The following is a 13,274-nucleotide window of genomic DNA, read 5'->3' as shown; positions in this document are numbered from 1 at the left end:
CAAAAACAGATGAAAGAACTTGTCAACGGGCTAGAAGAATGTTCATCACAAATGAATGGATTCAATGAGATGACACTAAAAAGAACTCCTAAAATGCAACAGCACAAGGGGGTCGAACTCTCGGCCACGATCTTTTATCATCCACCTACTGATTTTAAACAGACACAAATCCAACTTTGAGAAGCCCCTTCGGCAGAAAATCAAATACCATTTGAAAGCTAACGAGTGAACACAAACAAGTGAAGTACTAATATTAGCAAATATGTTTCGATACTTGCGCGAGAGCGAATGGATTGAACACGGATTGTACATGTTCATAGAATCTCGACAATATACTGGACAGGGACATAGTTCATGACTGCTAAAGAAATGAAAAATTCAAGATAGAACAGTCACAACTTAAAGTAATCTGCATCTACAAAAGTATATAGCACACTTTAGATGCTGCAAGTTGAATCACATGTGCTGTAGAGGAAGAATACGAGGGATGCTCATCAAACTTCAGACCACCATAATGATACAGGATCACTAATGCAACTTACCTACCGATAGCTCATAGTATACCACCAGGATATAATAGAGTGAAGTTTCAACTGGATCTGTTTCATGAGTTGAGATGATTCAATGACAAAATGTTGTCCACGAAATCAAAAGGTTCGCAGTTCAATCGTCGAGCCTTAAACTGGTGAAAAGGGGGGCCATGTATTGGAACCTTCTTCATCCTCTTGCTTTCAACATTGTAAGAGACCAAATATGTCCCAGACCGCCTGTGTGTAAGGGTGGGGATGAGCAAAATGTCACCGCTGCGTGTAATGCTAATGCCAAATGTTTTACAATGCCCTATGCCCTCTTTCCAACTATGGGGCAGCACCATTCTTATCTCCTTCCAAGCCTGACTCCCATAATCATCCAGAACATACATCGTTATCGTGTCGTCGTCCCAAAGGTGTTGATACTCTAACAAGGCTAGATGCTCTCTAAATAGCTTCAACTTAATCTTTCTCGCGCTGCCGACGGCACCTCCAGGAGGCGATAACAGCCTGAACTCCTCGCTCGCGACATCGAATGTCACAACAATGTTCTCCTCCATGAAGTTATATGTCCGGATATGTATAGCTCCTGCTGCACAGATGCAATCATCCCAGGGAAACTCAATAGGGCAATCATCCACTGTCCTCCATGAATTAGTACCTAGGGTCAGAACCTTATGAGCAGCAAATACACCACCAGAATTGACGAACAGAATCCACGTTTTGAGGACCTTGTACTGTTTCGAGGCTGGATCATAACCCAACGCAGCAAAGCTTTCGATCTCGCCTTCGAGATTCGCGGGGAAATCAGGGCCAGTGGGAGGAAGGGCTGCGACTTCCCTGGTGCTGGGGTTACACACGCGAGTGAGATCTGGGCCACTGAGGCAAAAGAAGCCATTGATGCTTCCTAAGATCTCCACGCGCGACCCAGTAGGCATGTCCGGTAGAGGTATGGGAGTGGAAAGCCCTGTCTGGTGGTCCAACCAGAAGAATTGGCAACGCAACGACCCCCGCTGGAGCGGGTCGTAGATGGAAACGAGGGAGGTGACGGCAGGGCGAGCGAGGGAACGAGCCAGGACCGAATTGGCGAAGGAAGGGTCGGAAATAATGGAACGCCAGGGCTTGGAGGCACACTTGAATCGTAGCAGCGTCTTCACAGGCAGCCTCACAAGTATGTCGCGGATGATGTCGACAGGCAATTCCCGCGAAAATGCCCCGCCATCTCTCCCATTCACCTCGTCGTCCTGCTCCTGAGTTCTCATCTACTTCTGCTTCTCGCTCTGATCCGCTATTTCCGCAGAAGACTCTAATATCACCTTATCTGAGCAAACAGAGAGTCTCACCTAAAGGACAGCTTTTAAACTGAGGGAAGAACACTCACTCAGTAAGCTCCAGAGCTAAAACTCACAGCGTTCTACACTAGATGAGACGCAAAATCAATCATACTAAACAGCCGAAAATTGTGAAGACAGCGTTGCTGTTGCGCGAGGCGCCAAAGCATGGATGTTTTGCATCCACTGAGCAAAGGCGGGTTGTACTAGTATAGACCTAAAAGCGCTCTGCGGACTGAGCATAACCCAGAATCAGATGAGTTTCTCGAATCAACAAGACATGGGTTTCTTCTAAGACGCCCTAACCACAAGGGAATTTCAGGAGCAAAGATCAACCCTTTCAAGATGATGCAGGGATGGATGTGGCAATAAGTAGTTCACTCACGTTAGCTCTTACCCTGCGAAATGCCGAACAAACAGGGCAGGCCATTGCAGGCTGCTTCGGCTTGGGGTGGAGTCTGACAGAAGATCTTTACTCTCTGATGAAGGGGTGCTTCTCGATTTTTTCTTTTAACTCTGTTGCATCCAACACCAACCTGAGAAATGATTTAGATACCCATGTTGCATGGGTAGATATGCAGAAGGAGGGTTTGGTTGAGATGAGACTTTGAGGGGATACAGAGCATGTGCTTTCTGGATTTCCCTTTTCTTCTTTGGGATATCAGTCTGAGTTCGTCTATAGTTCTGGTAACAATTCCTTTTTCGAATACAGTTTTCGATATAAAATAGATTTTTCCGATTCTGCTTTCAAAACCAATTCCAGAGCCAAAGAACGCATTTGATAACCTTAAAAACATTGCTATTAAAAAATGCATTTCGTACGATTCTAAAAAAATTTATTCTTAATTTTTTTATTTAATTATAAAAATGTGAGTGAAGGTGGCAAGAACCGACGATAGATGGACACCGGCGGTGGCGATCGACAACCGGCTACGGCAATCGGCGACCAGCGATGGCGGCGGTGGAGACCGGCAACCAGCACATTCGGCGACTGGTGGCGATCGCAACCGACAGCAGCGATCAATGACTGGCCTCAGCAACTGCTGGCAGCGGCGGCGAATGCACGACGATTTTGGCTTTAAGTACTGACTAATATCATATGCCTCGGCCAATATCAAATGTGTGTGAGAAGAGGCATACGATGATTAGCCTTAAGTACGATAGGATGTCTAACTCTTTTGTAAGATGTCTCCTCATATTAGAAAACCATGACCAACGATGTGCGCCTTAAGTTTTGATCGAATGCCATACGCCTTGGCAAAACGTCAGATGATATTGAAACAAAAACGTTAGGCGATTTGCCTCAGTACCACAGAACATCATATAACTCCGTCAGACGTCCTTTAATAATTGAAAGTAACATACCACGATTTTGAATTGGATTATGAGGAACCTCGTGCTCTCTCTCTCTCTCTCACACCATGTAGAATTCCCACTTTAGGAGGGTACGATGCCAAAGCGCCAAGGCGCCTGGCTTTATTAGATGTGTAATAAGCTAAAACAAAGTATGTACGATGATTTTGGCGATAGGAGGCGCGATAATCGTACCGATTATACTAAAGAAAGTGTGCTCGACGAGGCTCGACGATTGGAAAAAGGAGTGCTTCAGAGCAAATGGTGAAAGTCATCTGGCACAGCTGCTTAAAAATGTCTTTTTTGGCTCCACAAGAAGTATAAATTCTGCAGATGGGGACATAGAACAGGTTATTTCATTGGCATGGATCACCGAATCTACGCACAATGAAACAGTTATGCAAGGCGCTGCACATGATAGGAAGTGACATCGATTGAGGGTCGCACAATGCGGCCACGTAATCGCAGCGGGAAGTCGCCGATTTCTTCTCTGCTAATCATCTATCCACCAATCCTATAAGAACATCTAATTGCATCTGCTTATGTCGGTGGCTTTTTTTACCCCTATAACTTGGATGCGAGCGACTAATACAAGTTACACAAGATTAGCTAGGGGGAGAACTCTGGCTTCCAGATCGCCCCGATGCGATAACTGTAGACAAACACACCTCAAGAAGAGCTTAGAGGAAAAAAGAAATTTTACTTAGTCTGGTAATGAAATAAGACACCAAAGATGATGCAGACGAGTATCTATATATCAGCTTAGTGCCTAGCAGTGATAAAACTCAACCTACACACTTAAGAATACATGATGGAGGCTGTTCACTCCCTGATTCTAAACAAAGAACACCGACAGATGCAAACACCGTTCATGAATATAATAGCTGAACAGGTAATGGCAAGAACAACAATCAGCAGAAAACTTGCAGTAATCTTTCCAGAGAGCAAGGAATAACAGAAGAATAACAAAGTTCAATGCTTGATAATCAGGTCACATTGTGCAGATAGATGATGCTTGATGAAACAAAAGGTGCCCAAAAGAACCAATTGAGCACAATATGAACAACTGGTGATGCCTATAGACATGGAAAGTAATGCTTGATGAAACAGAAGGTGCCCAAAAGAACCAATTGGCTACAGCACAATCCTGAGAGATGTAAACCAGCTGCCAGTGTCAAAGTAAACATGTAAGTTATATGTGCAGTAATGCTATTTGCCTGCACTGCTGCTATCCAAAAGAAGGCTTTGTGCGACAACTTCACGAGTAATCCTCGCTCAGAGCCAAAATGCTATGCACGTATCCAATCGGTGCACAGGCGATGATCACAGGACTCCTCAAAAGAGATGGGGGGAGACCACGGACTTGAACCTTCTTCAGAGTCCCATTCTCCACATCATAAGACAGGAAGTACACTTCACCAGTCGTTACCTTTGGAGCGAGCAAGATCTCTCCGGCGCGGACGCTACCGACGAGAAACCGCTCGGAATGCAATGGATATTCTCTCCAACTAAGGGGTAGCACGATGCGGCGTTCTGTCCAAACTTGATTTTTGTCATCCTCTAGTATGTACATTAGCATGATGTTTTCATCCTCTAGATGCTCATAGTCTAATACTGTCAAACGGTCTCCAAATGGAATTAACTTCATCTTATGCACCTGATTCAAGGCACCATCCGGCAATGTTAACGTCCTAAACTTCTCGGTCCCGACATCGAAAGCCACGATTATTTTGTTGCTCATAAGGTCAAGTGTCAGGAAATGAATGGCTCCATTGATGCAAACGCTGCCTCCCCAGGGAAAATCAATAGGGCCGCTATCGATTTTCCTCCACGAACTGGTTCCCAATGTCAGAATCTTGTGCGCGGTGATAACTTCACCCGAATGGTTCACGGCATTCAGAACCCATGTCTTCATGACTTTGTACTGCATCGCAACAGGATCAAAACCCAAGGCACTGAAGCTGTGGATGCCACGGTGCAAATGGACAGGAAAATCAGGATAAGTAGGCGGAAGGGCCCTGACCTCTCTGGTGCTGAGGTTGCATAGGTACGTAAGATCCCCGACGTCGAAGCAAATTAAGCCGTTGACACTCTGCGAATCCTCCCCTTTCGAGTTGATATTGTGGTGAAGTTGGCGCAAGGGAGTGGCCAATCCAGTTTGATGGTCTAAGCTGAAGAACCAGCGTCCAAAGCCACGCGGCTCGATGTTGCCAATGATGGATATGAGCGAGGTGACGTCGGAGCGACCGAGTGACTGAGCTAAGACTAAATCAGCGAACGACCTGTGGTCGATGATGGAGCACCAGGACTTGGAAACGCACTTGAATCGCAAAAGCGTCTTCACTGGCAGTCTTGACAGTATGTTGGAGATTATGTCAGTGGGCAACTCTGTCAAGCCCGCATTTTCTCCGGCAACCTCCCCTTCTTGAATTCTTAGGCGCTTCTCCTCCGGAGCCTGTGAAAGCGAACCTCATCAATAGATTAACCCTTTTTTTCATTCCAGTGCATCATATTCTCTGTTTCTTGATGGGGCTTGCAAAATTTCGAACCCAGACAAAGAAGAAAACCCATAAACACAACCCGACCTGACAGTACGATAGCGGCTTGGAACCTCTGTTCCGGTGAAATTACAACAACAACAAAAAAGGAGCTCCTTTTATAAAAGATGATCAAGAAGAAAATGTCGATCAGGCGCAAAAACACAAATGGGATATGCGATTTGCCCTAAGTAATCGACCATCAACAATGCCAGCGAAGAACAAGAACAACGGGGTGATCCATTTCGTCTCAGTACATCGTTAAGCAAAACGAGCGGAAAAGTTATTCCATCCTCTGTTTCCCGTTGAACGCAGGAGAAGAACAGAAAAAGAAAGAAAGAAAGGAGGAGTTAGGAGGTCTCAGACAGGCACACGACACAAGTCTTGGTTCGCGGAGCATCTACTGCGCCGGTGATATTCGCTAATGGAAAGAGAGCAAGCAGGGGAAAGAACTAACGGCTATCGGCAGCGATAAAACAGAGCTCGAGAGAGCTCGTGACATGGTTCGTACCTGTGGAATGCGAAGCGATTCCGAGCCCAGAGTGCCTCCCGAGTTTTGAGTGCGTTCATCACCACCAGATTCGCCACCACCGCCACCACCACCTTGCACCACCATTTTTCATGGGGAGAGAGAGAGGGAGAGAGGGAGAGAGAGAGAGAGAGCTGAGCGAAAGAGGAGAAGGGAGCGCGTGATGGGGAGGAGGGTCGGTGTCACTGTGAGGGATCGACAGATATTGCAGTCAGCGCAAACGCAGGCAACGCCTGCGTCGGAACCCCGGAGGGGCAGGGGCGGGTATTGCATGGAAGAACTTTTCCCCAGTGACCAGGCCAATGAGCGTGCTCCACGTGGATTCAAGAGCTATTGGTGGTAAAATCCCACGATATGTTCTCATTACAAGCCACTTCACCAAAAGCGTTCGTGATACGATGGATTGGTGGGAGAAGGACAAAAAACCTATTTTTCTCTTTTTTTATTTAATTCTTTGCAACATAATTAATCTCGTGGCTCCGTTAGTAGGGCAAGTGACACGGACTAATCGGACTGAAAATCGCTCGAACCTTTGGCTGGGTTTTCGATTTCATAAAATTAGAACCGTGTTATAAATATATTAATTATAGGTGGATGCTTCACCTTTCACCATTTCATCTTCCAATGTATGTTACAAATACATTGATATGGATTGATGTACATTGATATGGATTGATGTTGCACCTTTCACATTCCATGAGCGGTTTTTCTCTCCCAATGTAATGTACCCTCTAGCCTATAAATAGAGGCTTTTGTAAACTTGTTGAGGTAATGAAAAGAGTTAACATTTGCTCTTCACTTCTCTCTTATCTCTTCTCTCATATTTCAAGTTGGTGTTATGTTTCTGAGTTGATTCCAAAGATCGTCATTTACTTTTACAACACGTTATCGGCACGAGCCGGTTAGAATCTTGGATATCACTCAATGTAACACATCTTTACCTCTTCGTTATCTAACATCTCTACATTTTCTTTTTAAGTATGTCAAACATTACCAAGAGAGAGTTTGCAACATTAGATATTACCGGAAGTAATTATCTAACATGGGTTTTTGATGTCAAGATACACTTAACATCATTAGATCTTAGTCGATCTATTATCCCAAAATCTAATTATACCCCGGCCCAGAAGGCTAAGGCTCTTATCTTCATTCGCCACCATTTACATGAAGATTTGAAGGCCGAGTATCCGACCGAGGAGGACCCTGCAATTCTATGGCAATCCCCGAAGGATCGCTTTGATCATCAACAAGAAGTGGTCCTTCCTCATGCCAGGTTTCAATGGATCAATTTACGCTTTCGGGACTTTAAGTCCGTAGCAGAATATAATTCTGCTATTCACCGAATTGTATCACAATTAAGACTACGTGGCCAGCAGATCACAGAGATTGAAATGTTGGAAAAAAACATTATCTACCTTCCATGCTAATAACCTTGTACTCCAGCAGCGGTATAGGGCAAAGAATTATTCAAAACATTCGAAATTAATTTCTGCATTACTTGTAGCAGAAAAGCACAACCAGTTGTTGATGCAAAATCATAATTCCCGTCTTCTCGGATCCGCACCTGTGCCCGAAGCACATGTCGCACGTCATAAAAACAAGAGTCACCGGCATTGGAAGGGCAAATGGCGTAACTTGAAAAATCAGCCTTATAATAGCCGAGATAGAGGTTTACAAGGACTTAAACGTGGTCCACAAAGAAAAGAAGGTCCGGAAGTACCTAACCAGGTTGGTGCCAATGTTTGTCATAGATGTGGTTCTACAGGCCATTGGTCTCGCACTTGTCGCACCCCAAAGCACCCGGTTGACCTCTATCAAAGGGAACAAGATGAGAGAAAAATGGAAGCCAATGTTGCAACCAAGCCCTTTATAGAGGATAAAGAATCATCTCTTGACAATACATCTTTTGATATTGATCATTTTTTGGATTTAGATTAAGCAATATATATAAGTTTATGTTTATTCACATGTATTCTATTAGTTTTTGAATAATATTCACGTTTAATATTATAATTTCATTTCTTACTCTTTTATGTTAGTCATCAATGATGCTGAGCAATTATCTCGAGGAGAACATTGGTATTCTTTGTCTTGTAGACAGTGGTACTACACATACTATCCTCCAGCATATGAAGTTCTTTGAGGCATTAAAAAAATGCGAAGGGAATATTACCACTATTTCAAGCAATAGTAATATAATTACAGGCTCCGGAAGAGCTCGTGTAATATTACCAATGGGCACAGAAATTTTTATTAATGATGCTTTATTTTGCCCACGGTCTAAAAGGAACCTACTTAGCTTTAAAGATATTCGTTCCAATGGGTTTCACGTTGAAACCGAGACCGAAGGTGGTAAAGAATACTTGTATCTAACTCAGATGAGTGGATACAGAAAACAAATTATGGAAAAGTTACCATCATTCTCCTCCGGGTTATATTATACTTACATAAATGTGAGTAATAAACATGTTGTGATGAACCTGAAGTTCACAAACCCATAAGGTTTTCAATCATGGCATGACCGTTTGGGTCACCCACGGTCGAATATGATGCGCCGAATATTAACACATTCAGTTGGACATTCATTAACAAATCGTGGGCTCCCTTCATCCACCGATTATGTATGCGATGCGTGCACTAAGGGTAAATTAATTGTACGGTCATCTCTTACTAAAGTAAGGGTGGAATCTCCTACATTTTTGCATAGAATTCAAGGAGATATCTATGGGCCTATCTGTCGCGACCTAAAAAAAATAAACGGGTTAATTTTCGGGCTAATGGATTATCAGGTTAATTAATTAACTAACCTAACTCGAACTCTCCCAAGTCCATACCAAATCGCAACTTATGGTTCATGTGATTATCTTGCAAAAGATTTTTCATTTTTTGGAGCCGCCACTAATCATTTTTGGTAGGTTGATTAGAAACCTAAATAAAATAGCGGGAGAAAACTATCTTATTTCCGCGAACCGGAGATTTTGAATTCGGGGATTTGGTTACGTCAGATTTCTCTAACGCCCTTTCGGTACCATTTTCATGAAAAATATTTGATTTGGCTATTTTGATGGATTTTGCTTGAAATTCAAAGATGCAATTTTTTTGGTTTTTTCTTCTTTTTTATGGGGATGTAAAACATTGAACTTTGTACGATATACACCATGGGTGATTTAGAAAGAAAGAAAACGCAGCTAGTCACGAGTATTTATAAAAATAAATTAACATGTAATAATGCTAAAATTTGGAACACGTGGCATGTCTAAAATAAACAAACAAATGTTCAAACCAAACGATTACATTTTTGTAGATCGAGATGGAAAGGATTACCTTCTATTACACAAAATCTTACTCACATACACGTTATAGTTCCCTTCAAGATCTCGGAGCTGGAAGAACGCGGTTGTCGTCGAAAATGGCAAGCAATGGCGTTGTTGGGTTGCAAGGGGCGAAATATGTGTCGGGACTCGTCGAAGATGATGCTCGACTAAAACTCTTTTCTTCACTCTCGAATTTTCTCTTCTGATTTTTCTCAAGAACTCTCTTTTTCCTCTCTAAAAATTCCTTTCAAAAACTCTCTCAAAACTCTCTCAATTCTCTTCCACCTCCCTAAAAAACTCTCTCAATTCTCTTCTACTCTCTCTCTCAATTCTCTTCCACTTCCCTCTTCTAAAACTCTTCTCAAGAGCTCTCTCTTTTATAGGCAAAGTTCTTCATCCTTCATTCTTCACCTTCATTTCTTCACCTTCCATCTTCATCTTCTCTTCTTCATCTTCATTTCTTCACCTTCCATTTTCATCTTCCCTTCTTCATCTTCATTTCTTCACCTTCCATTTTCATCTTCCCTTCATTATCTTCCCTTCATCATCTTCCCTTCTTCATCTTCTTTTCATTATCTTCCCTTCATCATCTTCCCTTCTTCATCTTCTTTTGGTATTTGCAATACGAGTCCCCGAAGTTCCAAGTATTTGCAATACGAGTCCCCGAAATTTTAAGTATTTGCAATACAGTCCTTGAAGTTTCAAATCTTCTCGGTGTATTTTTCCATCCCGTGCCTAGTCTAGACGCATGCTAAATTAAGTGTTCTGCTTGCCCGATTATATGCCAATGCAATGTACACTAAAAATAAATATGTGAGATGATTTTTTATAATTTTTATGCAAAAAATAGATTAATCAAAATTTAGGCGTCAACAGCTGCCCCTCTTTGAGTGGAGGCTCGTAGAGGTTCCGCTCAAAGACAAAATTGAATCCTAAATTTTGACAAGGCAAATTATGGATGAACTTTTTGGCGGGAGTTTTAATCCCATTTTTTATGTAATGAAGTGATGCATGATATGCAAGACTGTAAATAACATGTGTCATAATTTCCCTTTTTCATGTTAGAGAAACCTGCACATGGATCGCATACAAGAATACCTGTTTTACCAAATACCTCGTAAGCTGACGATTCCCTTAATTTCCAAGCTTCTTTTTGTAGATGCAAGGATTTTAAGGTATTTGGCCTATCTGTTATCAGAGACTTCTCCCTAATGCAAGACAACGCAAGATATGTGTGTCGTTTGAGATCACAAGAGCTACGTCGTTGTGAGTCGAAAGAAGTGAAATCAAGTTCACAAGAGCTACGTCGTTGTGAGTTGATTAAATGTTGAAATCGCCAGTGCATATGTCTTCACGATTCGACAAAGGGGAAACAAAATCATAAGAGCTACGTCATTATGATTTGGTTTGGATCAAAACCATGGGTGCTTATGTCTTCATGATTTGATAAAGGAGCCGAAAATCATAAGAGCTATGTCATTATGAGCCGACTAAAGGTCAAGATCACCAGTGCATACGTCTTCATGATTCGAGACCGAAATCATAAGAGCTACGTCGTTATGATTTGATAAGATGTCAAGATCGCCGAGTGCATATGTCTTCACGACTGACGGAAAGAGGCATATTGCCCGAATTGAACAATATTTGATAGGAGCACCATCGAATGGAATCGATAAGTACAAAAGGGGCATATTGCCCGAATTGAATCATAACAACTATCATCGGAGGAGTTGTTAATTTGAAAAGGGGTTCGAGAAAACTTACCCGGGTTCTCCAAACGATTAATCAAGGAACGAAACAGATTGCTGTATCGGCACCTGGTAGGCATTTGCCAGCAAAACTTGCTCATTCAATAATCTTTGGATGAATTTCGAGACCTTGGGAGGGAACTCGAACATCGGGAATGTATTACCTATCATAGAATGTCAGAGGTAACACACACAAACATATTCAACAATGAGTATAATGCAATCACTCATACTATGGTTCATGCATAATCATTCAGTCAAGTTTGCATTACCAATTTTGTCCAGGGAGATTCTCACATTACGAATACCTCGAATGTGAGCTGAATGGGGGGACTTCGGTCAGAAAGGGCTTTCTCTCACTCTCGAGAAAAGCTATTTATCCTATCTGCAGGATTCAAGAGAAATCACTCAATCTTTCCATCATCACATTCGATAAGGATCTAAGTAATCTCGCAATTGATACGACCGAGCCGATCCGGAGGTCTTGATTAGGACCGTAATGAGAGCTAGGTCAAAGGTTGACAAAGGGGACTCTAGTTGAGGCAAGGCTGCTGAAATGAATTTCTTCATAATCTGCTCCAGATTTACAAGTCAAGAGCCCTGCAAAAATGAGAGAGAAATAATCTTGCTCGAACTTCTTCGAGTGATGCTTAAAATCATTTAACTCTACGTTAACTCAAGTGCCATAATCGAAAGAGACTTTGGAGGGTTATAACGTAGGCTAGGATTGGGGACCGAGGAACGAAAAGGCTCGTTTTGGCTCGAAATTAAATGAGAAGGGGCTTGACGTTGGTGATCATCGCCGACTAGTCACCGATCTTGGTCTTCCGGAAATGTCTTGAAAAGAATACCATCATTGAATGAGGGATGGTAGCTTTCTACTGAAAATTGCACTTTACAAACCGATTTCTTGGGGAGTCTTCTTCACAACAAGTGTCATCCAAGGATTTGCAAGAGACACAATGCAAACATGTACATGGAATTTACAACTTAACATGCAAAAATGTACATTCAAAATTCAGAAGTACTTTACAAATGAATGTGCATTGGCCTTACTTTTGGTAGGCACTTTGCTTTTCCTATGCTTGAAATTTTCATATGAGATCGGCCTTTGCTTTTCTTACTCCCGACTCTCATTTTTCTTTTTTCTTCTTTTTTTGGAGAAAAGATTTCTTTTCCTTTTTCTTTGAGAGCCCTTCGACATCTCTTTATTTTGCTTTTTTTGTTTTTTTGGTTTTTTTTTTTTTTAGAGCGGGCCCTTCTCCTTTAAGCTGAGTTTGCCTCTCCTTTTTTTACAATCCCATGACTTTGAACCAGGAATTACAACAAGCATAATGATCATTCGGGAATTCTCTGTTGACTCGACCATCTCCAATTCTAATCCTTGGGAAAATGCTATCTTCGCCTTTGGAATGAGCAAATGATCACCAACGGGGGTTTAAGAAATGAATTTGCGAGGCTCAAGTGGGCTATGCAAAGAATGAAGTGTATAGGATAGAGAAGTGAATGCTCTTCATCATCCTAAGGCACTTGAATTAAAATTCGAGTATAAATGCAAAGAAACACCCGCAGATTAATGTTAGTCCGAGCAAGAAAATTTCTAACCATTTACCTCGTGTTCTTTGTTAGAATTAACTCGTCTGGACCCCGATGTAGGGTGGTTCTTGACGGGGGTAAAGAAATGAAACCACCGCTCAAAAGGGGTAATCAATGGATAACCCGTAGTGTTTAGGATAGAGAAATGAACGCCTCCGTCACTTCGGTTATCGTACCTTTGCGAGAAAACTCTTTACCTCGGGGAATGCGGAATTTGGCCACCGTTCAACTCTCCCGAAAAAATGGGACGTGTTTGGGAAAGGATTGCCTTTCATCATCCCGCCCCGCCCCATTCCATACATTCGATGTATCTTATGTAGTTCATGTTCCTTATTC

General features: G+C 42.4%; 1 protein-coding gene and 1 pseudogene across 1 annotated transcript; both read right to left on the bottom strand.

Moving 5' to 3' along the window:
• Positions 1-362: 362 nt before the first annotated feature.
• On the bottom strand, positions 363-2,031 carry LOC115754221 (annotated as a pseudogene).
• A 2,146-nt stretch (positions 2,032-4,177) lies between these two features.
• Positions 4,178-6,367, bottom strand: LOC115754281 (F-box protein At5g65850-like). The gene is made up of 2 exons (XM_030693263.2): positions 6,263-6,367; positions 4,178-5,669 (listed from the first exon to the last, which is right to left on the bottom strand). Exons 1-2 carry the CDS (start codon positions 6,365-6,367, stop codon positions 4,473-4,475), a joined length of 1,302 nt encoding a protein of 433 aa, XP_030549123.1. The 3' UTR covers positions 4,178-4,472.
• Between the last annotated feature and the right edge of the window lie 6,907 nt (positions 6,368-13,274).

This window comes from Rhodamnia argentea, chromosome 5, assembly GCF_020921035.1.
Source record: "Rhodamnia argentea isolate NSW1041297 chromosome 5, ASM2092103v1, whole genome shotgun sequence".
NCBI lineage: Eukaryota > Viridiplantae > Streptophyta > Magnoliopsida > Myrtales > Myrtaceae > Rhodamnia > Rhodamnia argentea.
This window is presented reverse-complemented; position numbering and strand designations above follow the sequence as displayed.

What these genes read in the sequence shown, in the direction of transcription:
- LOC115754281 (XM_030693263.2), bottom strand. Translation starts at nt 6,367, where the DNA reads ATGGTGGTGCAAGGTGGTGGTGGCGGTGGTGGCGAATCTGGTGGTGAT. An exon ending in AATCGCTTCGCATTCCACAG is followed by an intron (nt 5,670 to 6,262) that starts GTACGAACCATG and finishes TCGCTTTCACAG; the next exon opens with GCTCCGGAGGAGAAGCGCCT.